At 45.7% G+C, this 18,227-nt stretch overlaps 1 protein-coding gene across 2 annotated transcripts; it reads left to right on the plus strand.

Annotated features, from left to right (window-relative positions):
• The first annotated feature begins 1,767 nt into the window (after nt 1-1,767).
• Nucleotides 1,768-17,726, plus strand: PLA1A (phospholipase A1 member A). Of its 2 annotated transcripts, XM_074816793.1 has the most exons (11): nt 1,768-1,853; nt 3,635-3,836; nt 5,641-5,818; nt 7,331-7,439; nt 10,856-10,957; nt 11,786-11,875; nt 12,751-12,918; nt 13,930-14,019; nt 14,472-14,580; nt 15,772-15,936; nt 17,268-17,726. In XM_074816793.1, the coding sequence occupies exons 1-11, from the start codon at nt 1,781-1,783 to the stop codon at nt 17,350-17,352; spliced, it is 1,371 nt and encodes a 456-aa protein (XP_074672894.1). In that variant the 5' UTR covers nt 1,768-1,780; the 3' UTR covers nt 17,353-17,726. The 2 variants fall into 2 exon arrangements, with proteins under 2 accessions (XP_074672894.1, XP_074672895.1); XM_074816794.1 differs by lacking the exon at nt 12,751-12,918.
• Nucleotides 17,727-18,227: the final 501 nt, after the last annotated feature.

Genomic DNA, 18,227 nt, shown 5'->3' on the forward strand with positions numbered 1-18,227 from the left:
AATTCCAAATAAAAAAATGGGAATAAGTGTTTGATGGTTTTCTTTAGGTTCTCCAATTTGTTTTACTCTTAAGAACTTTGCATTTTCACAATTACAGTGTTGCTCTGGAGGATTGTATGGAAATGTCATTGCCTATTGGTATGATTTCACAAGTTTATTTCTTTCTTCATTGAGAGATTATCCAGATCAATGGAATTTGTGGGTGTAATGAAGGAGTGGGCCCTTGCAGTCTACGGGCTTCTGCCTTACAATCTGTGAATCAATGTGAATCTAATGCTGGGGTTGGAAAGGCGAAGAGTGGGCTGGAAGCCAGGAGTTGGCTATTCATAGTGCAGCTTTCAATCTTGGAAAATTGATTGAGTTGACAAACTCAATCACATATTTGAAGAGATACTTAGAACCTACTTCTCCGACAATAAGCCACCTTGATTCATGGGGCCAAGTATTTCAGGATCAGAATGTATCTGTATATGTGGCTCTGGGAGGATGCAGATGGGGCAGGGCTTCAGTAGCCCTCCAGGCCAGGCAGATGATGCTGCCTAACTTCCCTGTGAGAACTGGAGAAATTTCTCTCAGGAATGACTTGGAAATAAAAAAGATCTGCCTAAAACAGCCCCAAAGCCTTTGACTGGAGCAAACTGGGGTAAGGAAAGGACTGCTATTGCCAATAAGTGTAAAGGAAAATACTGTCTGATGCTTTTGGAAAGGTCATTCGTCATCCTTCTGATCAGACTGGAGCAATTTCTTCATTTTGTGAAGAAACAAAATAAATAAAGCGGCTGTAGAATAGTGCCTGAACAGGGAATGCTCCTTTGCTCGTTACCCTTCTTGCCATTTTACACAGTCAAGGGCAAAGTCACCTTTTTCTTCTGCAAAAAGGACCAAGACACAGCAATGGGACTTAGGAAAGAGGCGTGCCCTTACCTGAAAGTCTAACGCAGCCAAGGAGATGGTACCACCATCTCATGAATGTCATGTGATGGACTCCTGATTACACCTTTGGTTGTGTGCTTATGTTTTTCTCCATCTGTTTACACCAAAGCAGTAAAGTTTTTTATTCAAAGGTCTGTTTGAAGTATTTGCATGCTTATGATGCTGGTGCATTTCTGAGATCATCTGTTTATTTCCTGTAGTAGCTGAAACACAGTCTCCAAAGGAAGAATGAAGAGTGTCCACGCCCTAAGACATTTACAGTCTGAGCTTATTATGGCGATATGGCCACCCGTTACATTTTAGCCTGTCTTTCCCCTCACTTTTCAGACGTAATCCATTGCTTTGCTTTCTTTTGGCAGTTAAGCGAATCTGACCAGAAGTAGAAATACAGGAAAGAGACAGCAATGCAACAGGAAGATACACAAATGTGAGTCTGGTATCAGTCTTCCTGGCATGGACTTACTGTGAAGCCCTGTGACAAATCAGTCTCCTGACTCCTTAGTCAGAGTTTGGCAGACAGGTCTAGGTAGCAAGGATAAAGTGCTGTAACTCTGTGGCTTGCCGGGGCTGGTTTCACTAGCTGATTTCTGAAGTGAGAAGTCTCCCCTGAGCAAAGGGAGGCAGGGAGGAAAAGGATAGTCAGGATCTTTTTTTAACCAAAGAGTCAGCGAAGCCCCCTGCTGACACAGCCTTTGGCTAATGGTCAAATAAGAGCAGAGGTAACCGCCTCTCATTTTTTTCCCAAAAAAGCACGGTTTGGTTGATCATTAACAGAGCTGATCAAGCAACCCACCACGGGCTGTTTTTCCCTGTACAATACTTGTATTTGTGGTGGACTAACAGGAAGATGGTTGAGAATCCGAAGAGAAAGCCGCTCGTTGTTCTCGCTGTCCTCTTGCTGCTCAGCTCAGTGCAAGCAGGTAAGAAAAAATATGAGTGCTTGGCAAGGGATTGAAGGTTTTACATAGAAGGATCAGAATTCAATTCTCCCTAAACAACCTGTGTGTCAAGAGGTCCTTGCTATAACCTAGTTAGGAGAAAGGGTAGTGCAAGAATGGTCTTTTCTTCTCCTATGCTTTGATTCAATCAGTCTCAGTGATTTAATTCCACTAACCTGATTTAAAAGAACAATCCGGGTTTACGCTGAAGTGTAAGGAAGCAGAAAAGGGACCACTTGACCTCTGGCACTGGCATCTCCTGCTTTGAAAGCTCAGCAAGTGTAATCTGCAGTAGCTGAGAGAAAATAAACAGACACCACACTTCCACTTCTTTCTTAATTGTACTGTCAATTAAACTGCTTTTGTGATCATCACTACAGTCCCACACCACCTGCAGCTTCACAGCAGTGCACCTCCTGCATTCCCTTTACTGACGATCCCCCTTGTCTTACGCCTTTTCTGACATGCACCGTGCTTGCACCGAGCCTGCCCTTACAGGTTAAGCTGGCTCATGAGCTGTGTTTTTTTCCAAATTGATCCCAGAGAACATCTCTTTCTCTCTTGCCTTTCAGTACACAGGAAGACCAAAATAAAAACAGTAAGGGATAGCCACGTCCCGCTAGGGGGAATCTGAACATTGAATCTCACTCCTTTGTGCTGACCCTTACGCCATGTTCTGCCTAGTATCTTCTATGGGAACACCCAGCAGTTAGGAAGCTGGTTGTTTGATATTTTTTTTATTTCTTTATTTCTATTTTATTGTGTGTGCAGATTCAAGGCTGTTTCACTTCCTCCAGTCCAGAAAAGGGAAGGTGCATGCAACTATGCCAATTCATAAAGTAAGACTTTATAGGTCAGAAGGGATCATTTAATCAATTATTTGTCTTCCTGCTCATCACAGGTCAAAAATTTCACCCCATTAGTCCTTCAGTAAATCCAACATCTTACCTTCAACAAGCCTTCCAAAATAGCAGCCAGTCCTCTAAAATGACAAAAGATGGAGAATCCAGCTCTTCTGTGGGCAACCTAGCTATACATACTGCTAGCCATACATACTGCTAAATGCCTATGCTCGCTTTCTAGCCTAAATTTGCTCAGTTGCTTACTAACTACAGGTTTGAGATTTTTTTTTTTTTTGCTGTCTAGATCAAAGTGCCTTCCAGTATGCTGCCTTTTCCTTCCCATAAAGCATTTTCATCCAGTAAATGGATCAATAAGGAAATTATCACTGACGCATTTTGTCATAAGCATTCTCATATTTTGTCATCAGCATTCTCATGTTTATTTCTGGCTTTTTGATACAATTGTCAGTTAGACTTGTACCTTCTACTAAGCCTACCAGAATTTGAATAGAAATATCCCCATTCAGTGGTGACTACCTGTTGGCAACCATTTTTTTAAAGATCTAATAACCAGCTCATACATGTACTTAGTAGCTGGCACGTGTGGCTGATTTGGAAAAAAACCCCAACAGAATGTCATTCACATCTCAGTAAAACAAGTCTCAGAAATCAAAGCTACCATGACATCCACAGTTGTCTTCCCCAGCCAGTTCTGGAATTCCATCAAAGAACAGAAACACTAGTTGATCAGACAGATAGTTTCCAGAATAGGCTGTTATTAATTTATGCTCTCTCCTTTTAATCTTTGTCAATAGAAGCAAGATTGCTGCCTTCATCTTCCTAATGAATTTGAACGAGCTTTGTTTTTTTTGCATCGCACAGATGCAAACTCAATATGCTATTCACTCCCTCTTGTTGCAGGGAACAGAGACAGACTCTCAGGGCATCACTGCACTGACTTCCAGACAGCAAATTTCCTACGGGGCAGTAAACTTAAGGTCCAGTTTCTTCTGTTCACCTCCTCAAGCCCCAGCTGTGGGGAGCTGATTTTAGCTGATGATGGCATCAAGAATGGCAGCTTCAACAGCAGCCTGGAAACCAAGATCATAATCCATGGTTTCAGGTGAGAGAAAGAAGAGCACCGTGACTAAGTTTTTACTGGTAAATTAAACACTGCTGGAGCACTCCCAAGCACTGTGTGAGGCTGCCACGGAAATCTCCTGCTCCTGTGACCTTAGTCTCCGCAGCAGAGTGGCTGTATGCAAAACACCTGATAAGATCAGAGTCTGGAGTGCTCAGCCCCAAACTGGGCCTGGGTGTTGTCTGGGAGGCTGTTGGTAGGCCAGGGCCAGAGGCAGGGATTTTAAAGATCATCTAGTTCCAACCCCCCTGCCATGGGCAGGGACACCTTCCACTAGCCCAGGTTGCTCAAAGCTCCGTCCAACCTGGCCTTGAACCCTTCCAGGGAGGGGGCAGCCACAGCTGCTCTGGGCAACCTGTGCCAGTGTACCACCAACTCCACAGTAAAGAATTTCTTCCAAATATCTAATCTAAATCTACCCTAATTCAGTTTAAAACTGTTACCCCTCATCCTATCCCTACACTCCCTGATAAAGAGTCCTTCCCCACCTTTCCTGTAGCCCCTTTAAGTACTGGGAGGCCACTCTAAGGTCTCCCCGGAGCCTTCTCTTCTCCAGGCTGAACACCCCCAACTGTCTCAGCCTGTCCTCACAGGGGAGGTGCTCCAGCCCCTGATCATCTTCGTGGTCTTCTCTGAACCCACTCGAGCAGGTCCATGTCCTTCTCCTGTTGGTGCCCCCAGAGTTGGACACAGCACTGCAGGTAGGGTCTCACAAAAGCAGAGTAGAGGGGGAGAATCCCCTCCCTCAACCTGCTGGCCACACTTCTTTGGATGCAGCCCAGGCTACGGTTGGTTTTCTGGGCTGTGAGTGCACACTGATGGCTCAGAGAATTAAAATCTTTCTTTCTTTCTCACGCTCTCTCACTCTCTTGCTCGTTCTCTCACTCTCTCCTCCTTTACCTCTTTCCTTTTCTTTCCTTCTGTCAACATTTTTATTTAAGAATTCTTTTCTTCAAGATTCTTGTCCCTTTAAATTGTTTTCTTGGAGCTCATGTCCTAATTTATCAACAGCTTGGATTAGTCAGCCATTTAGGAGCCCTGCCAGAGACATTATACTTCTATTCTTGAAACTGTAGGAATTTGAGCTGGGTTTTTTTAAGCTGTCACCATTCTGCAAACTTATTCTACTGTGCCATTTTTCAGCCAGGTGTGACCATATAACACCGTTTGTTTTGACATGTAAAGTCTGAATAGAGAGTGCATAGAAGACCAGATGAAACCACAGAAGATGTTGCAGGGTCTTTTCAGAAAACCAGTTGATGCCCTCATGTGACACAGCCACCCTTCACCAGGTGGTATCAGGGGAAGTGGGTAGAACATAGCCTCTCAGTTTTCCTTGAATTCTTGGGTATAGATTTTTTTTTTTTAGTTGTCTACAGATGAGGAAATGTAGCAGTGAAAGACTAGGTGATTTGGCCAAGGACTTCCTGCCAGTTGGTAGCAGAGCAGGATCCAGGTGTTCCTGGTCAGCTATCTTACTCCAGATGGTCTCTGTGGTGGCTAACTGAAGCACCACAGAAAGACTGAGATCTCAGCCTGAGCCCTGCAAATGTTATCTCATTCATTAAAATAGCTGGTTCCCTTCTGAATCAGACCATTCTGGAAAGTGTTATTACACCACTGCAAAGAAATGCCAGATGTGGGTGTTTAGCACCAGAAAAAACTTTCACCAACTGTCTGGCAGCCTCCTCAGATACATGTGAAACTCCAGCACCAGTGAACAACATGTTGGCACAAGCCCTACTTTGGAAGACACCTAACATACTTGTTTCTGATGACTCCACAGGGCTTTGGGTACCAAACCGTCCTGGATTGAAGGGCTTGTCCATGCCATACTGCACACAAGCCAGGTGAACGTGATCGCAGTGGACTGGGTTTATGGGTCTACAGGAGCCTATCCCTCTGCAGTGGAAAATGTCACGCAGCTGGCCCTCTCCATCTCACAGTTCATCAGCAAGCTCCTGGTAAGCTACTGTGCACTTCCAGTGGCGGGAAGCATGGACAGAGTACATCATTCATGCAAACAATCCAGAGAACTGCTCCCAGCCTGCTGTCTCCAGGAGCTGGACAAGCGGGCTCTTTATTCCAGAGTGAGCGTTGTGTAGCACTGAAGAGATTTCTTCTTTCCCCTCTCTCTTAGTCCAGGCTTGAGCATGCCACTGTTTTTTTTCTTTCTCTTGAGTTTTGAAATTCTCTGGAAAAAATCCCAGTTGTCAACTGCTTCTCCAGCCCAGGACAACCCTGAAGGGTGGCTTGGGTTTTCTTAGGTCCATGCTTCACTGGACAGTCCTCTTCTTCTGCCCAGAAATTTTGTTCAGGGAGCCAGAGTGGGTGGGATTTAAGGCTATTTTATATTTTCTTTGGGCTTCAGATATGCTTCCCAGTAGCTTGAAATCCCCAGATGTGTCCCAGTTCATCTGTGCACAGCACAGCTGAACAACACTTATGCAATGAGGATGACACATCTTCCTGTTAACCAGCTACGTGTAAACTCTCTGTGTAACATTTGCACTGCAGACCCAGGCTGCACGGCGTGGGAGCTCCTGGGTACACACCACGTTGTGCGCAGTCACACATTTCTATCCAGAAATACGGCAACCCTTGGAGCTGCTGTGTCATTAGATGGAGGGGAATGGGGGCTGGGGTCGAGGGGGAGAGGACTGTCACCCCTCATTACTGATGACACAGTGAACAAATGACTGAGATGGACAGTGTTCCCACTGCTCATTTTGTGTCTGCGCTGAGCTCTGGTCCAGCTACTTAATGACTTTTTCTGTCCAGCCTCTCCTGCAACACTACACCACAGAAGATTATGTTCTCTTCTCATAAGCCTTAGTACAGCTCCAGGATATGGTCTCATACATTTAAAAGTCAGGATTTTTCATCTTTCCCCCACGCTCTCGTGCACCACATTGTCTCCCGTTGTATGGTACTGCATCACACAGACCAGCCTGCAGGCAGCTGAATTCCCATGGATGGGGGCATCTCACATCAGGTTTAAGTGGCTGTGCTTTACCTGGCAGTTCAGCTCATGGATAAATCCCTAATCCCTGAAAATATAATCTTAAAATACTAATCAGGATATTGGTACAATGGTGGTATGAAAGTTAAAAAAAAAATTTCCTCTGCTTTACTGCCAAAAATATTCTTCACATGGTGAACATGAGTCACTCAACTTGAGAGAGGGAAATTAAGTCTGAAGCAAGCCGTGGAAAGAGAAGCTACAGGCTGTGTAGTTATGAACAGGAGCATCTGATTGACCTGGTTAGGGTTGGGTTTGCATATGTGGACCTGAAGAAAGACTCTGAAAAACAGAAAGGGCAATACCCATCATTCCCACATCTATTTGGTTCTCCGCCATACACCTCAAAAGCAATCCTATATTAGAAAAGTTACAGAGCTGCTGTGTGGGCTGGGACAGGGTATTTCACCTTTCTGCTGCAGAAACATTAATTTGTATTATCATCAATCTGCAGGCCCTAGGAGTCTCAGGGACATCCATCCACATCATTGGGGTAAGCCTCGGTGCACACGTCGGGGGCCTGGTGGGGCACTTCCATGGCGGTCAGCTGGGACGGATAACAGGTATCATAAAACTGAGTCTTGGGTCCTCACCTGCTCTTCAAGGGAGAGAAGGAAAGAGCAAGAAAGGGGAGTCATCCATAGTGGTCTTTTAATTGCGCAAGGGCTCATTAGATCCAAGTTTATGGGCTGCTTCTTAGCTTCAGGAGAGCCTGAGAATGCTTTTCCAGCCATCAGTCACCCCCACAATGCCAAAAGAATGCATGTATTTGCGAAAGGGTCCTTCTGCCTCTACTCCACTCCAAATTGCTGCCAGCTTAAAAGAATACAAGGCCTCGTGTCTAACGAAAGCCCACAATACCCGTGTGCTTTGCTTCCATGTTATAGCATGTATACCTCTGTAGCTCTTAAAATTAAAGCCCACAATGCATGTCATTGTGGGGGAGCAACAAAAGTGAGCTGCTCTGTGGGAAAATGTGAGCTGAGAGCCAAGGGGACAGCAAGGTAGGCAGGGACAGTGGCCTCACTGACGAGGGACACAGTCCTACTGTATCAGGGCAAGTAGAGCAGAGCAGGTCCAGTGACAGGAACCAGGGTCATCCACAGTCCAGTGATCACCAGACAAGTCTGTAGTGATGAGGCAAGCCCAAGGTTGAGCCAGGAAGTCAAGTCAGCAAGATAAAAGCAGGACCAGCAAGACACATGGCTGGACATGGCATCCCCAGGCAAGGACGAGAGACAAGAGCCAGAGCCAGTGTTGGGAGGCACCAGATGAGGCTTCTTGCTGTTCTCTCCCACAAGTCAGCTGTTTTCACAGTAGACTGGTCCAAGGCCACCCAGTTGTACCAAATCAGAGCTGACCTTAAAAACAGAGAGCCAAACTCCTGGGTGTGAGGAAGAGGTTGCAGTGGGGAAAATTACAGAGAAAGGTGGTTAGAGGCTGATCGTGGCATTTAGAGATTTTGGGTTCACTTCAAGGCCTTGTCAGCCTTTCAGTATGGAGCATGAATAGAGCCACAGAATGATTTAGGTAAGAAGGGACCTCTAGTCCACACACACACACACACACTCAAAGCAGGGCTGCCTTCTAAGTCAGATCAGGTTGTTGCAGGTCTGGTCAAGTCCTGGGAATCCCCAGGGATGGAGATTTCTTTTGAGAGGAGGGAAAATGCCACCAAGAAGGAGCAGACATAAAGGGTCCAGCAGAGTGACCACAGCTCCCAGTCTGCCTCTGCCCATGCTGGTCTGTCTCACAGAGGTATCCTCAAGGAGGGTCTCACTACGCACTCAGCAGGACAGTTCAGAGAAATGTTGGTTCAGCCTTCACATGTCACAGCTACCCACACTGCATGACATAGAGGCATTTCTTAACAGGAGCTGAGTTTCATGCCAGGCCCTTTTTTAAGCTGCGAATCAAAGTTTACATTAGGAGGGTCTTAGAGTAACCGCTCTCCTGCACCAGGATTTTATGATCAGCAACATCTTCAAATGAGCAGAAGCAGACATTTTCCCAGGAAACCATGGTAAGTAACTTCAGAGGCAGAGACTCTTCCCCTTTATGTTGTCTACATGTAATAAAAGCTCTGTAGGTTTCTTTATTCCATTAATTTTTAACTCTGCTAGAAGACAACCCTTTTTCTACACTCTTGATTGTCCTGTGATTTCATAGGCACACTGGGCATTGCAGGTTCCAGTTCAGATTTAGGAGACTGAAGATAGGTGGAATTAGACCCAAGATATGTCTGATCTCATCTCCTGCCTCTTCACACACGTGCATACACACAGAGAGGAATGTGATCCCAGAGCCATAATTTGCTGAAGTGTTTTCAATGACCTAAAAAGAGCTTTGGAGCAAAACCAGAGTGAGTCTTGGAGATCAGAGCAAAGACTTTATTTTTGTGAAGTGAGTTTCTTTAACCCGTGCCTGTTCCTGTGGATATCTTCCTGTGCAGGAAAGCAAATGGTACAAGAACTGGAATGAACAGCCCATATCCAAATTGCTGAAGAGCAATGTGTTTCAATATTTGCAGAGGAAATGAAAAAGCCTGAAGGAATTCAGCTGCATACAGTATAGCTTCAGTGAATAGTTTTCTTAGCTGCTGGGGATGTACATCTCAATGGAGTTTATGCCACTTGTACTTCAAGGAGACAGGCATAGAGAATAGAGGATAGAAATGTGCTTGCCACGGAGCTGTGCTAGAACTGACTGCTGCTCATATTTGGTGTTTCTTCCTCCTCAGGAATATACCGAACAATACTTTTCAGTATCTCTTAAAGCCTTTAACTAAAACTTGATCTGTAGAAGTGAGCGGGGAACTCTCAGCTTTTTGTATGTGTCAAGATTAAACAACATGGGAGAAAAAAGAAAGCAGTAAATTCTTCTGACCACTTGTCTCATTATTAGCTTTTATTTATAGAAAGAATAGGAAAGATTTTTTTTTTCCTTCTTTTCCTTTTCCTCCTTCTGTAGAAGTGGGTGGGGAACCTCTCAGCTTTTTTTACGTGTCAAGATTAAAGAACACGGGAGAAGAATTAAAGCAGTAAATTCTTCTGACCACTCGTCCCATTATTAGCTTTTATTTATAGAAAGGAATGTTTTTCCTTCTTTCCCTTTTCCTCCCTCTCTCCCCCCTCACAAATGCAGCCACGTCAGTTTGTATATTGTTGATATTGCCTTCTCCATAGAATTAATGGAACTGAGTCCAAGGCAGTGAAACTGGCCAGCTCTGAGGCTAAGTGGCATGTCAAGTAGAGCTGCTTCTTAAACTATTGTTGTTGCCTGAGGAGTGAAAAGCATCTTGTGAGATTACTTTTCTGTGAAAATTGAACAGGATAAACCTCAGCCAGAACAACAACAACAACAAATTATCTTTAATCTATTCCTTGTTATTGCCAAGGATAATTTTCTGTATTCCTTTGACTCCCTAGAGGGAGCAAGTTTTAGGCAAAAATGTAGATGGCTGCTTAAGGACCCAATTTTATTTGTGGGGAGAGGGCTCAGAAGCCTCTTTGTTTTAAGGATGTTTGATAGTATCAAACCTTTGTAATGCTTGGACTGGCTAATGCCTGGGATGCTGAATCACCTAACTGATGATCTTCAGTGACATTTCTCAGGCTGTAGTGCTCACACAGATGACAGTACAATTAGGGGAGGTGTTATGAGTTTGGTTCTCTTTCACTGAAAATCCAGAAGACACTCTGCACCCACCCCGTCAGAGCTATCTGAAGCTCAGTCATGGCTTTACAGCCTAGAAACCAGAGGTACAAAACTGCTAAAGGAACAGTGGAGGACAAGGTAAGGAAGCTGTAGTGGAAGTTAGCAGGGGCAGAAACCATTCTGGAGCATAATCAGTGAGACCTGGGAATAATTTATCACTTCTGCCTAGCAACATTTTTAAAGTTTTGGATAAAATAACTGGTCTAGAAATAAGAGAGGGGTTGAAGAGCACTTCTTATTAAGGTGTTTGATTTTGTTACAGGCCTGGATCCCGCAGGCCCTAAGTACACCAGAGCCAGCCCTGAGGAACGCCTGGATCCTGGGGATGCCCTCTTTGTGGAAGCCATTCATACCGATGCTGACAGTAAGCTGGCTTCCATCTTCTTCAGCCTGTGCTTCTGCTCTTCCTGCTGTCATTACTGCTAAGGAGTGTGTGTAGGTCATTGTGCCTTTTATGCCAGATTACCATGAGTTCCAGTTGACTCTGAGGATGTTTCTCGATTAGATAGGCTTTAATGATTAATTCATTGGCAGGTATCCATATCCCAGAGTACTTCACCACAGCAGACAGGTAGATATGAGACACAGGGAAATCTTCCAGCAAATATTGCTTCCCTAACCCTGTTACAGCAGGGTGAGTTTATGCAGAATCAGTCTTACATTCCTTTTAACCACCTGACATAAGAAGGGTGCCACTGCAAGTGGAAAGTAAGAGTCAAACCAACAGCTGGTGCAACAACAGAGTAACTTTTCTAAAGCACTTAGGGTCTAGGTAGGCGGAACATGTGCTAAAGAATAACATGGTGCCTTTGTGTCACACCTCCCGTCAGGAAATCACAAAAATCTCTACCAACATAACTCTCAATCATGCCTCATAATCTCCCATTAAGGTTGCGGTCAGTTTTGTTCTCCTTTATACCACATCAAGAACCTGTGTCACGGAGGAGGTGATTAAGCCACAGTTCCCAGTCGTTTCGATGGCAGGGCCTAGAGCACTCTCCGCTCCATGCAGCAAACTTGCACGATGCAGGTGTGTAGGAACAGGAAATCTGTCCTTGCTGTCTCCAGCACTGGAGCTGGGTCCAACACTACTAATGTTCAACCAATTATTGGGGCTTGTCAAACACCATGTAGGGGAAAGCCTATAGAAGAGCCAAGCATAAGTATGAAGCGGCATTTCATCTTCTTTCAGATTTTGGGATCCGAATTCCTGTAGGCCACATCGATTATTTTGTCAATGGAGGCAAAGATCAGCCAGGATGCCCCCGATTCATCTCTGCAGGTGAGAACGCTCTGTGGCTAAGAAAAGGGATCTCATGCCTGTGAAAAAGCTGCTTGGCAACCAGGTCCTGCTACAGTCAGGGCAGACATCAAAATGAAACAACATTTGTAAAGCCACATGGCAGCAGAGATTCATGACCCACATCTCCTCTCAGCAGTACAACAAGTAGTTGATTAAAATCACATACAGGTCAAGTGTCTTGGCAGCACCCCTGTCAAGAGACAAGATTTTGGCGACACTTCTGTATGAGCCAGAACCCTACCATCAGTAGAGTTTGTATCAACAAAGAAAACATTTTTGCTAGAAAGGCTCTTAGGTACTATTAGCAAAAGCTTTTTGTTTCCATCTTGCAAGCTGTGTCTATACTTAGACAGCTTGTACAATCACTGCATTTTCCTTCTAGAAACTAGGACTTTACACAGTAAATAGTGTGGATAAATATTCAATTATGTTCTGGATGAGCCAGCTGCATTAAGGGTCAGGTTACAGGGGACACCTCTGGTACCTCACTTCCCACAGCTGGGGTCGCAGTGCAGGTGGGAGTCACTGCACTGTTGTATCCCCTTGCAGAGAGCCTGGGGCCTTCATCGATGGTACACGGATGGAGACATGGCAGCCCTGTGGTCCCCCCTCCTCTAGAGGACTCTTAGTCTGGGAGATACACTTCTAACTTCCTGCATATCCCCTCTTGCAGTGGGGTCTGGGCTTGTAGTCACAGAGATGCTCTGCAAAATTTTATTAACGGGAAGGGGATGACTGCAGAATTAGTAACAGTGTTTCTTGATTCTCAGTTCCTGGCAAACATGCAAAAAGTCTGAAGCTGAGGGAAAGGCGGGCTCATGGCTACTTTTCTCTGCATGCATTTTTTCTTGCAGGCTATAAGTATCTGATCTGTGATCACATGAGGGCAGTACATCTCTATGTCAGTGCCTTGAAACATCCCTGTCCGATCCTGGCGTTCCCCTGTGCAAGTCATCAAGATTTTTTAAACGGTCATTGCCTGGACTGTGTTGACCCCTTCCTGTTCTCCTGTCCCAGAATAGGTACAGTACCAGCACAAGACCTTCCTGGAGCAGATGACAATGCATTCCTGATGGGTATGGGTTCAGATATCTCTAAGCAGGATTTGCTTAGGATGTCCTCGGGGATAGTGAGAAGCTGTTCTGTTTTCGGGTTTCTATAGAGACACTCTAACAGGTCATATATTGCCCAAGGTAGAACATCAACATCTTGAACATTTATGATTTTTAAACGTTTCATAGGGCCCACAAATGAGTTGAAAGGGAGTCTCCAGAATCATCTACCTAACAAGTGGGCAATTAGCTCAAAAAGTGTCTTGATTAGAGAAGCAGATGGAAATTTTAGCCCAAGCCTGGAGTCCCATTCATCTACAAACCACTCACTGTTGCTGTGTCACCTCCTTCTCATAAATTCCTGCCATGGCCACCCCAGAGATGAACTCCCTGGAATGGGAGAAGGTGGTAGTTGCCTCTTTTAGGCTTCTGAAACTGGGCTGTGGTATGAGGAGAGAAAGTGTCCTCTGGTGCTATTTGCAGTCTGGTACCAGAGGAACATAAGGAGAGGCCTCTTCTGGTATAGGTGCTCTCAGAGCAGCCACCCCTTCCCCATCTCACCAGCCACATTACCAAGTCAGTAGTGCAGGTGCCTCAAGTTATGGTGGTCTTCTCACTTGATCCAGAAATCCAGTTTCCCAGCACCTCGTGTTTGTCATTTACATTAGCACTATGTAGTCTTTAGTCCTGCTCATTTTGCACAGGTGCAACTGATGACACAGTTTGTTAGCAGAGGAATGAAACAAAACCACTGAGAGGTACTCTGCTGCTGATGATTACCTGGGGTAGCCCGAGTAGGTTTTCTGGGGTGATGTTAACCTGTCAAACCTGTGCTTCTTCCGATTTGCACTGGTACAAACAAAGGGTCTGACCTGAGACAGTGAAATTGGGCAGGGTGAGAGAAGGTGAACTGGGACCAACTATATTTCTGTTCTGGGTCATTCATGGCTTTCCCTGCACTGGCTTTATTTCCTCCTGCAGGCCTGCTGGAGCAGGCAGGCGTCAACATGAGAAAGCTGCCCAAGGAAGTGAAAGTTTATTTAATGACCAGTCCCTCAGCTCCATTCTGTGGTAAGTAGCAATGAGGAAAAATGAGTCAGAAGGGGGTTGACCAAATGAGGCAGATTCCTTGGGGAGGCCAGGTAGTTACAACCCACCAGCCCCATTCAGATCAGTTCTTGTGGCCCAGATGGTCTGAGACACACAGCTGAAGAGCAATAACCCTGCACATCTCCCCCATAAAGCCCTTTCCAATGGGTTCATTAGTGTGGGCACAGCCCTGGATTAAGACAGCCCCATGGCTTCAGGACAGAAGTAAAGGGTAGTGAAAATGCCTGTGTGTTTACATTGGACTATGCAGACCTGCCCACACCTACCACAGAGACTAGTTTCTTTCTTATGTCTGTTTACTCTTCTTTCTGCTGGTGGGCCCAGGGAATGGGTGATAGAGGCTTTCTTTTGACTGGGGCAGGTCCAACTGATAGTCCCTGCCCTCACTCCCACATACTTTGCTTCTTGCTCAGTCCATCACAGCTTGGTTGAGTTCCACTTGAAGAAGAAAAGAAACATAGTCACCAGCATTGAGATCACTTTCTGCAGCAACAGCACCAAGGACACAACGAAGATCACCATGTGAGTGATTCTGGCCTGTTTTATCCCAGCTCTGTGTGTAAGGATATTTATACCAGTTCAGGAAAGGCACAACGATAGCATATCACCCTGAGTGCAGGCACTGCGTGATGAACCACAACATTCCTTCTCGAGCCCCTCCACATTACATCAAGAATCAGGCATGTGCTACCATTACTCGGTAACCCTGGCTAGGTCCAGCTCTTCCCCGAGTGCACAAAGCAGTAGGTATATTCTGGAATTCCCAAATCTGCATAATTTTGGGTTGCTACACTGGTTCCTTCTTTACACCATACCCTTGCCTGGTGCCAATTCAAACCGCAATCCCTGTCAGATAGTTATCAGCTCTACTCTGCCAGGCAGAGATGACTACAACAAGACCCCATCCACCAGAGGTTCCAGACTGATCAACTTGGTGGCTTAGACATTTCTCTTGATGCCCAATAGTGCAGCAGTTGCAAAGAGGAGACAAGTGCGTCTCTGCACAGTCAGAAGCATGTTCAGTGGCTTGTTGCCTCCGTAGTAACGCAGCAAAGCACACAGGCTCGCGTTGTAGGGAAAAGTCCAGGGGGCTGGGGACCAACACCACGTGTGTAGACAGACAGATCTCTCTTGGAAGCACCACCCTTCTCCAACCATATCTGAATTAAAGGACCAGACTTCTGTTCCACAGCCCTTGCCACAGGGGGATCTCTCCACCACAGAGAAGTTCCCCAGAAGTCTTCCTCACTTCTTCCTACTCCTTCCTGCCCGCTGCTGTGGGCTGGGAACCACAATGTAGACGTGCAGTTATCATGCTGCTGGCTGCCTCAGGAAGCAGGAAAACAGTCTGATGGTGAACAACTGATCCCTATCCATGCCATTCATGATTTCATAGATGCTGACCTTATCTACCGCTTACCTCTCTGTACCAATCTTGGTAGTGTTCAATCTATACGCAATAGCAAGAAGAGTTGTTGTAATTGTGTGATGGAAGGAAGGATATTTATACAGAAATATTCCTGACTACAGAGATAAACCAGTAAGACTCTCATGCCATGCCCTGTTTTGACAGATGAGTCTTCTCACTCCATTTTGTTATGTGAAGGCTTCACTATACTCCAGGTTCTCCCAGTGTTTCAGCACACCTGCATAGGGCCTGCATCTGCAGGCTGATTGAATGTTCTCCCTCACATCTCTCACCCTGCCTTGCAGACCTAAGCACCAGGAGGTGGGCAAACGGCTGCTGGCCCACAGAGTTCCCCTCTGCCAGATAAACAGCGTGACACTGAAGTATCTCCCCAAGAATCAGTTTTGGAGGAAGGATGAATCATCCATTGTCGGCATGTTCTGTGCAGCTCCGCTGCCTCTCGATAGCAAGTAAGTCACAAGAATATCTTACAGGGATCCAGTAAGCCTGTGGATGCAGCCTGTGGTTTGAAACAACACATTCTCCTGTTTAGATAAACATGTAAAGAGGTCTCTCCCATCACCTCTACGGCCCTGTGTAAATTATTTTCTACCTGTGAGAGAAAAACTACCAAGGTAGTTCTCTAGGAGTTTTCTATGATCCTTCCCCCAGGATAAAAGCATTGTGCCATGGAAGGAAAATGGCTGCAACTCACATCACCTTAGAGATGCTTAAGTCTCAAACCATGGCAAAACCTTGTACTAACTCAAATTTATTCCTTTTGTCCTTGCTTGCTCTCTCCATCTTCCCCCTGTCTACAATGTGCCTCTATCTGCAACATGACAGACAAACATTTTTCAGGGTGAGACAACAGAAGACTAGTAATATATTTCTGCATCTTACACTGCACAAGTTTATAAAACACTAAGGCTAAAGACAACCATTTTGGCATTTCTAGGCCAGGCATTGTAGACTATATGCCTTCAGCCATAATAACCTTACCCAGAGTAGAAGTAGCCAAGTCCTCCTTATCCTGAGAGAGATAATGGTCTTCTCCATAATCCATAAGTATTCTTGCCAGGAGTTTTGCAGATCTGAAGTTCTTGCAGGCAGGGCAAAATAGCTGGGTCTATACTGACACACTAAACTGTCCAAACTGCTTCTGAGCTGACTCTTATGCTGGCTCCAGGCTGAAGCAAGCTACGGGGTACTCCAAAGCAGGGAAAACCAGAAGGCAAACTGGGCTCACATTCAAATTCTGTGCTGATGGGCAATAAGGAGACTCAAGCACAAGGCAGTAAAAATATATCCAGCAGGCCCAGATGGGGGAAAAAAAGAAGCATTCCTATGTAAATAACCAGGCACTCCCGTGAGCATAAAGACTATTCCTTACTAGCATGCTTTGCAGAGCAAAGCGCTCCGAAGTTGGGATGTAGATGTGCAGGTACATGGCTTTTCATCACGAATGGGACAGCATGGCCCATCACCTTAAAGGTGTGCTAACCTGCATCCCTGGAAGCACTGGGCTTGGCTGTGAGGGAGGTAGAAAGCTGTAGAGTTGCACAGGTTATCACTAAACTGGGAGCACTCAGAGCAGCAATGGTATTGCTAGGAGAGAGCAGTGGAAAGGTGAAGGACACGACCCCACATGCACCCCTCCAGCCAATTCACCCCCGCCAGGGCATAGCACCCTGTTCGTCATGCCAAGGGCTTGTCCACCAGCAGCTCGCTTGCCTCTGGGTTAGGAGAGCAGCCTCCACCTGCTAATGCCCAGCCTGACTTCCCTGTGCTCTTCCCGCAGCAGGACAATGTCATGCCTGCCCTGGAACCTCACCCTCCCTGGCAACACAGACATCTCCTATGAGCTGCCCACTGCTTGTGCCTAGCACTGCCTTCGGAGCACACAGGCATACCCAAATCCAGAAAGCAGCCCTCAACCTATTGCTGCTCTCTGCTCACAGATGATACTTTCACCATAAAACTGGATGGGTTATTTACTTCCTGCATCAGGGACAGGATGTCAAGGAAAAGAAGTGTGTGGCAGATCGGTGAGTACAAGGTTGACTGGTTACAGCAAGACCTCTCAGTTAAAAGACTGGATTGGCACTTCTATCTCATGGGTTCTTCACCAGCTCTGAAAGTGAGACAGGCAAGTAATTTAATCTCAAGACTTGGATCTTTATGAATATCACTCTTCCTACAAGCAGCAGTATTGGGACGATTCATTTGTGTTTTATATTAAAGTGTCTTTAGATGTTTATGTGAAAGGTGAGAGGTATTATTTTTCCTCATCAAGGGGAAATGGTGTGTTTCAGGTTTGGCACAGGAAGGGGTCATTCTTCCCTTCCAGAGGGGAAGCTCCCTAGTCCCATCTACAAGACACTTTCAGAGTGAGACCCTACTGATTTCATGTTAGCACTCCTGCTAAGTAATCAGAATGGATCTCCTTCCCTGACAGTCCTGGAGCAAGTCTTCCAGCTGTTGGCTTGTTCTCTTTGAAGCTCACATTTGAAGCGAAACAGGCACCAGGAGCACGGCACTGCTCTTGCATCCAATTTTGCACGGCTTTTACCAACTGCCCAGAACAGAAGGTAATAGGAGGAGGACGGAGCATTGTAGCTACAGGGCCACCTAACACAACTCAGTCCCAGGAACTCAGCACAGCCTTTCAGACCTGAAAAAGTAGTCTGGAAAGAATTGGTGAAAGATTACAATATGAGACGCACGTACACAGAAACAGGCCTCACCCAGCCACAGCTTT

The sequence above is a fragment of the Strix aluco genome, chromosome 2 (genome assembly GCF_031877795.1).
Source record: "Strix aluco isolate bStrAlu1 chromosome 2, bStrAlu1.hap1, whole genome shotgun sequence".
Lineage (NCBI taxonomy): Eukaryota > Metazoa > Chordata > Aves > Strigiformes > Strigidae > Strix > Strix aluco.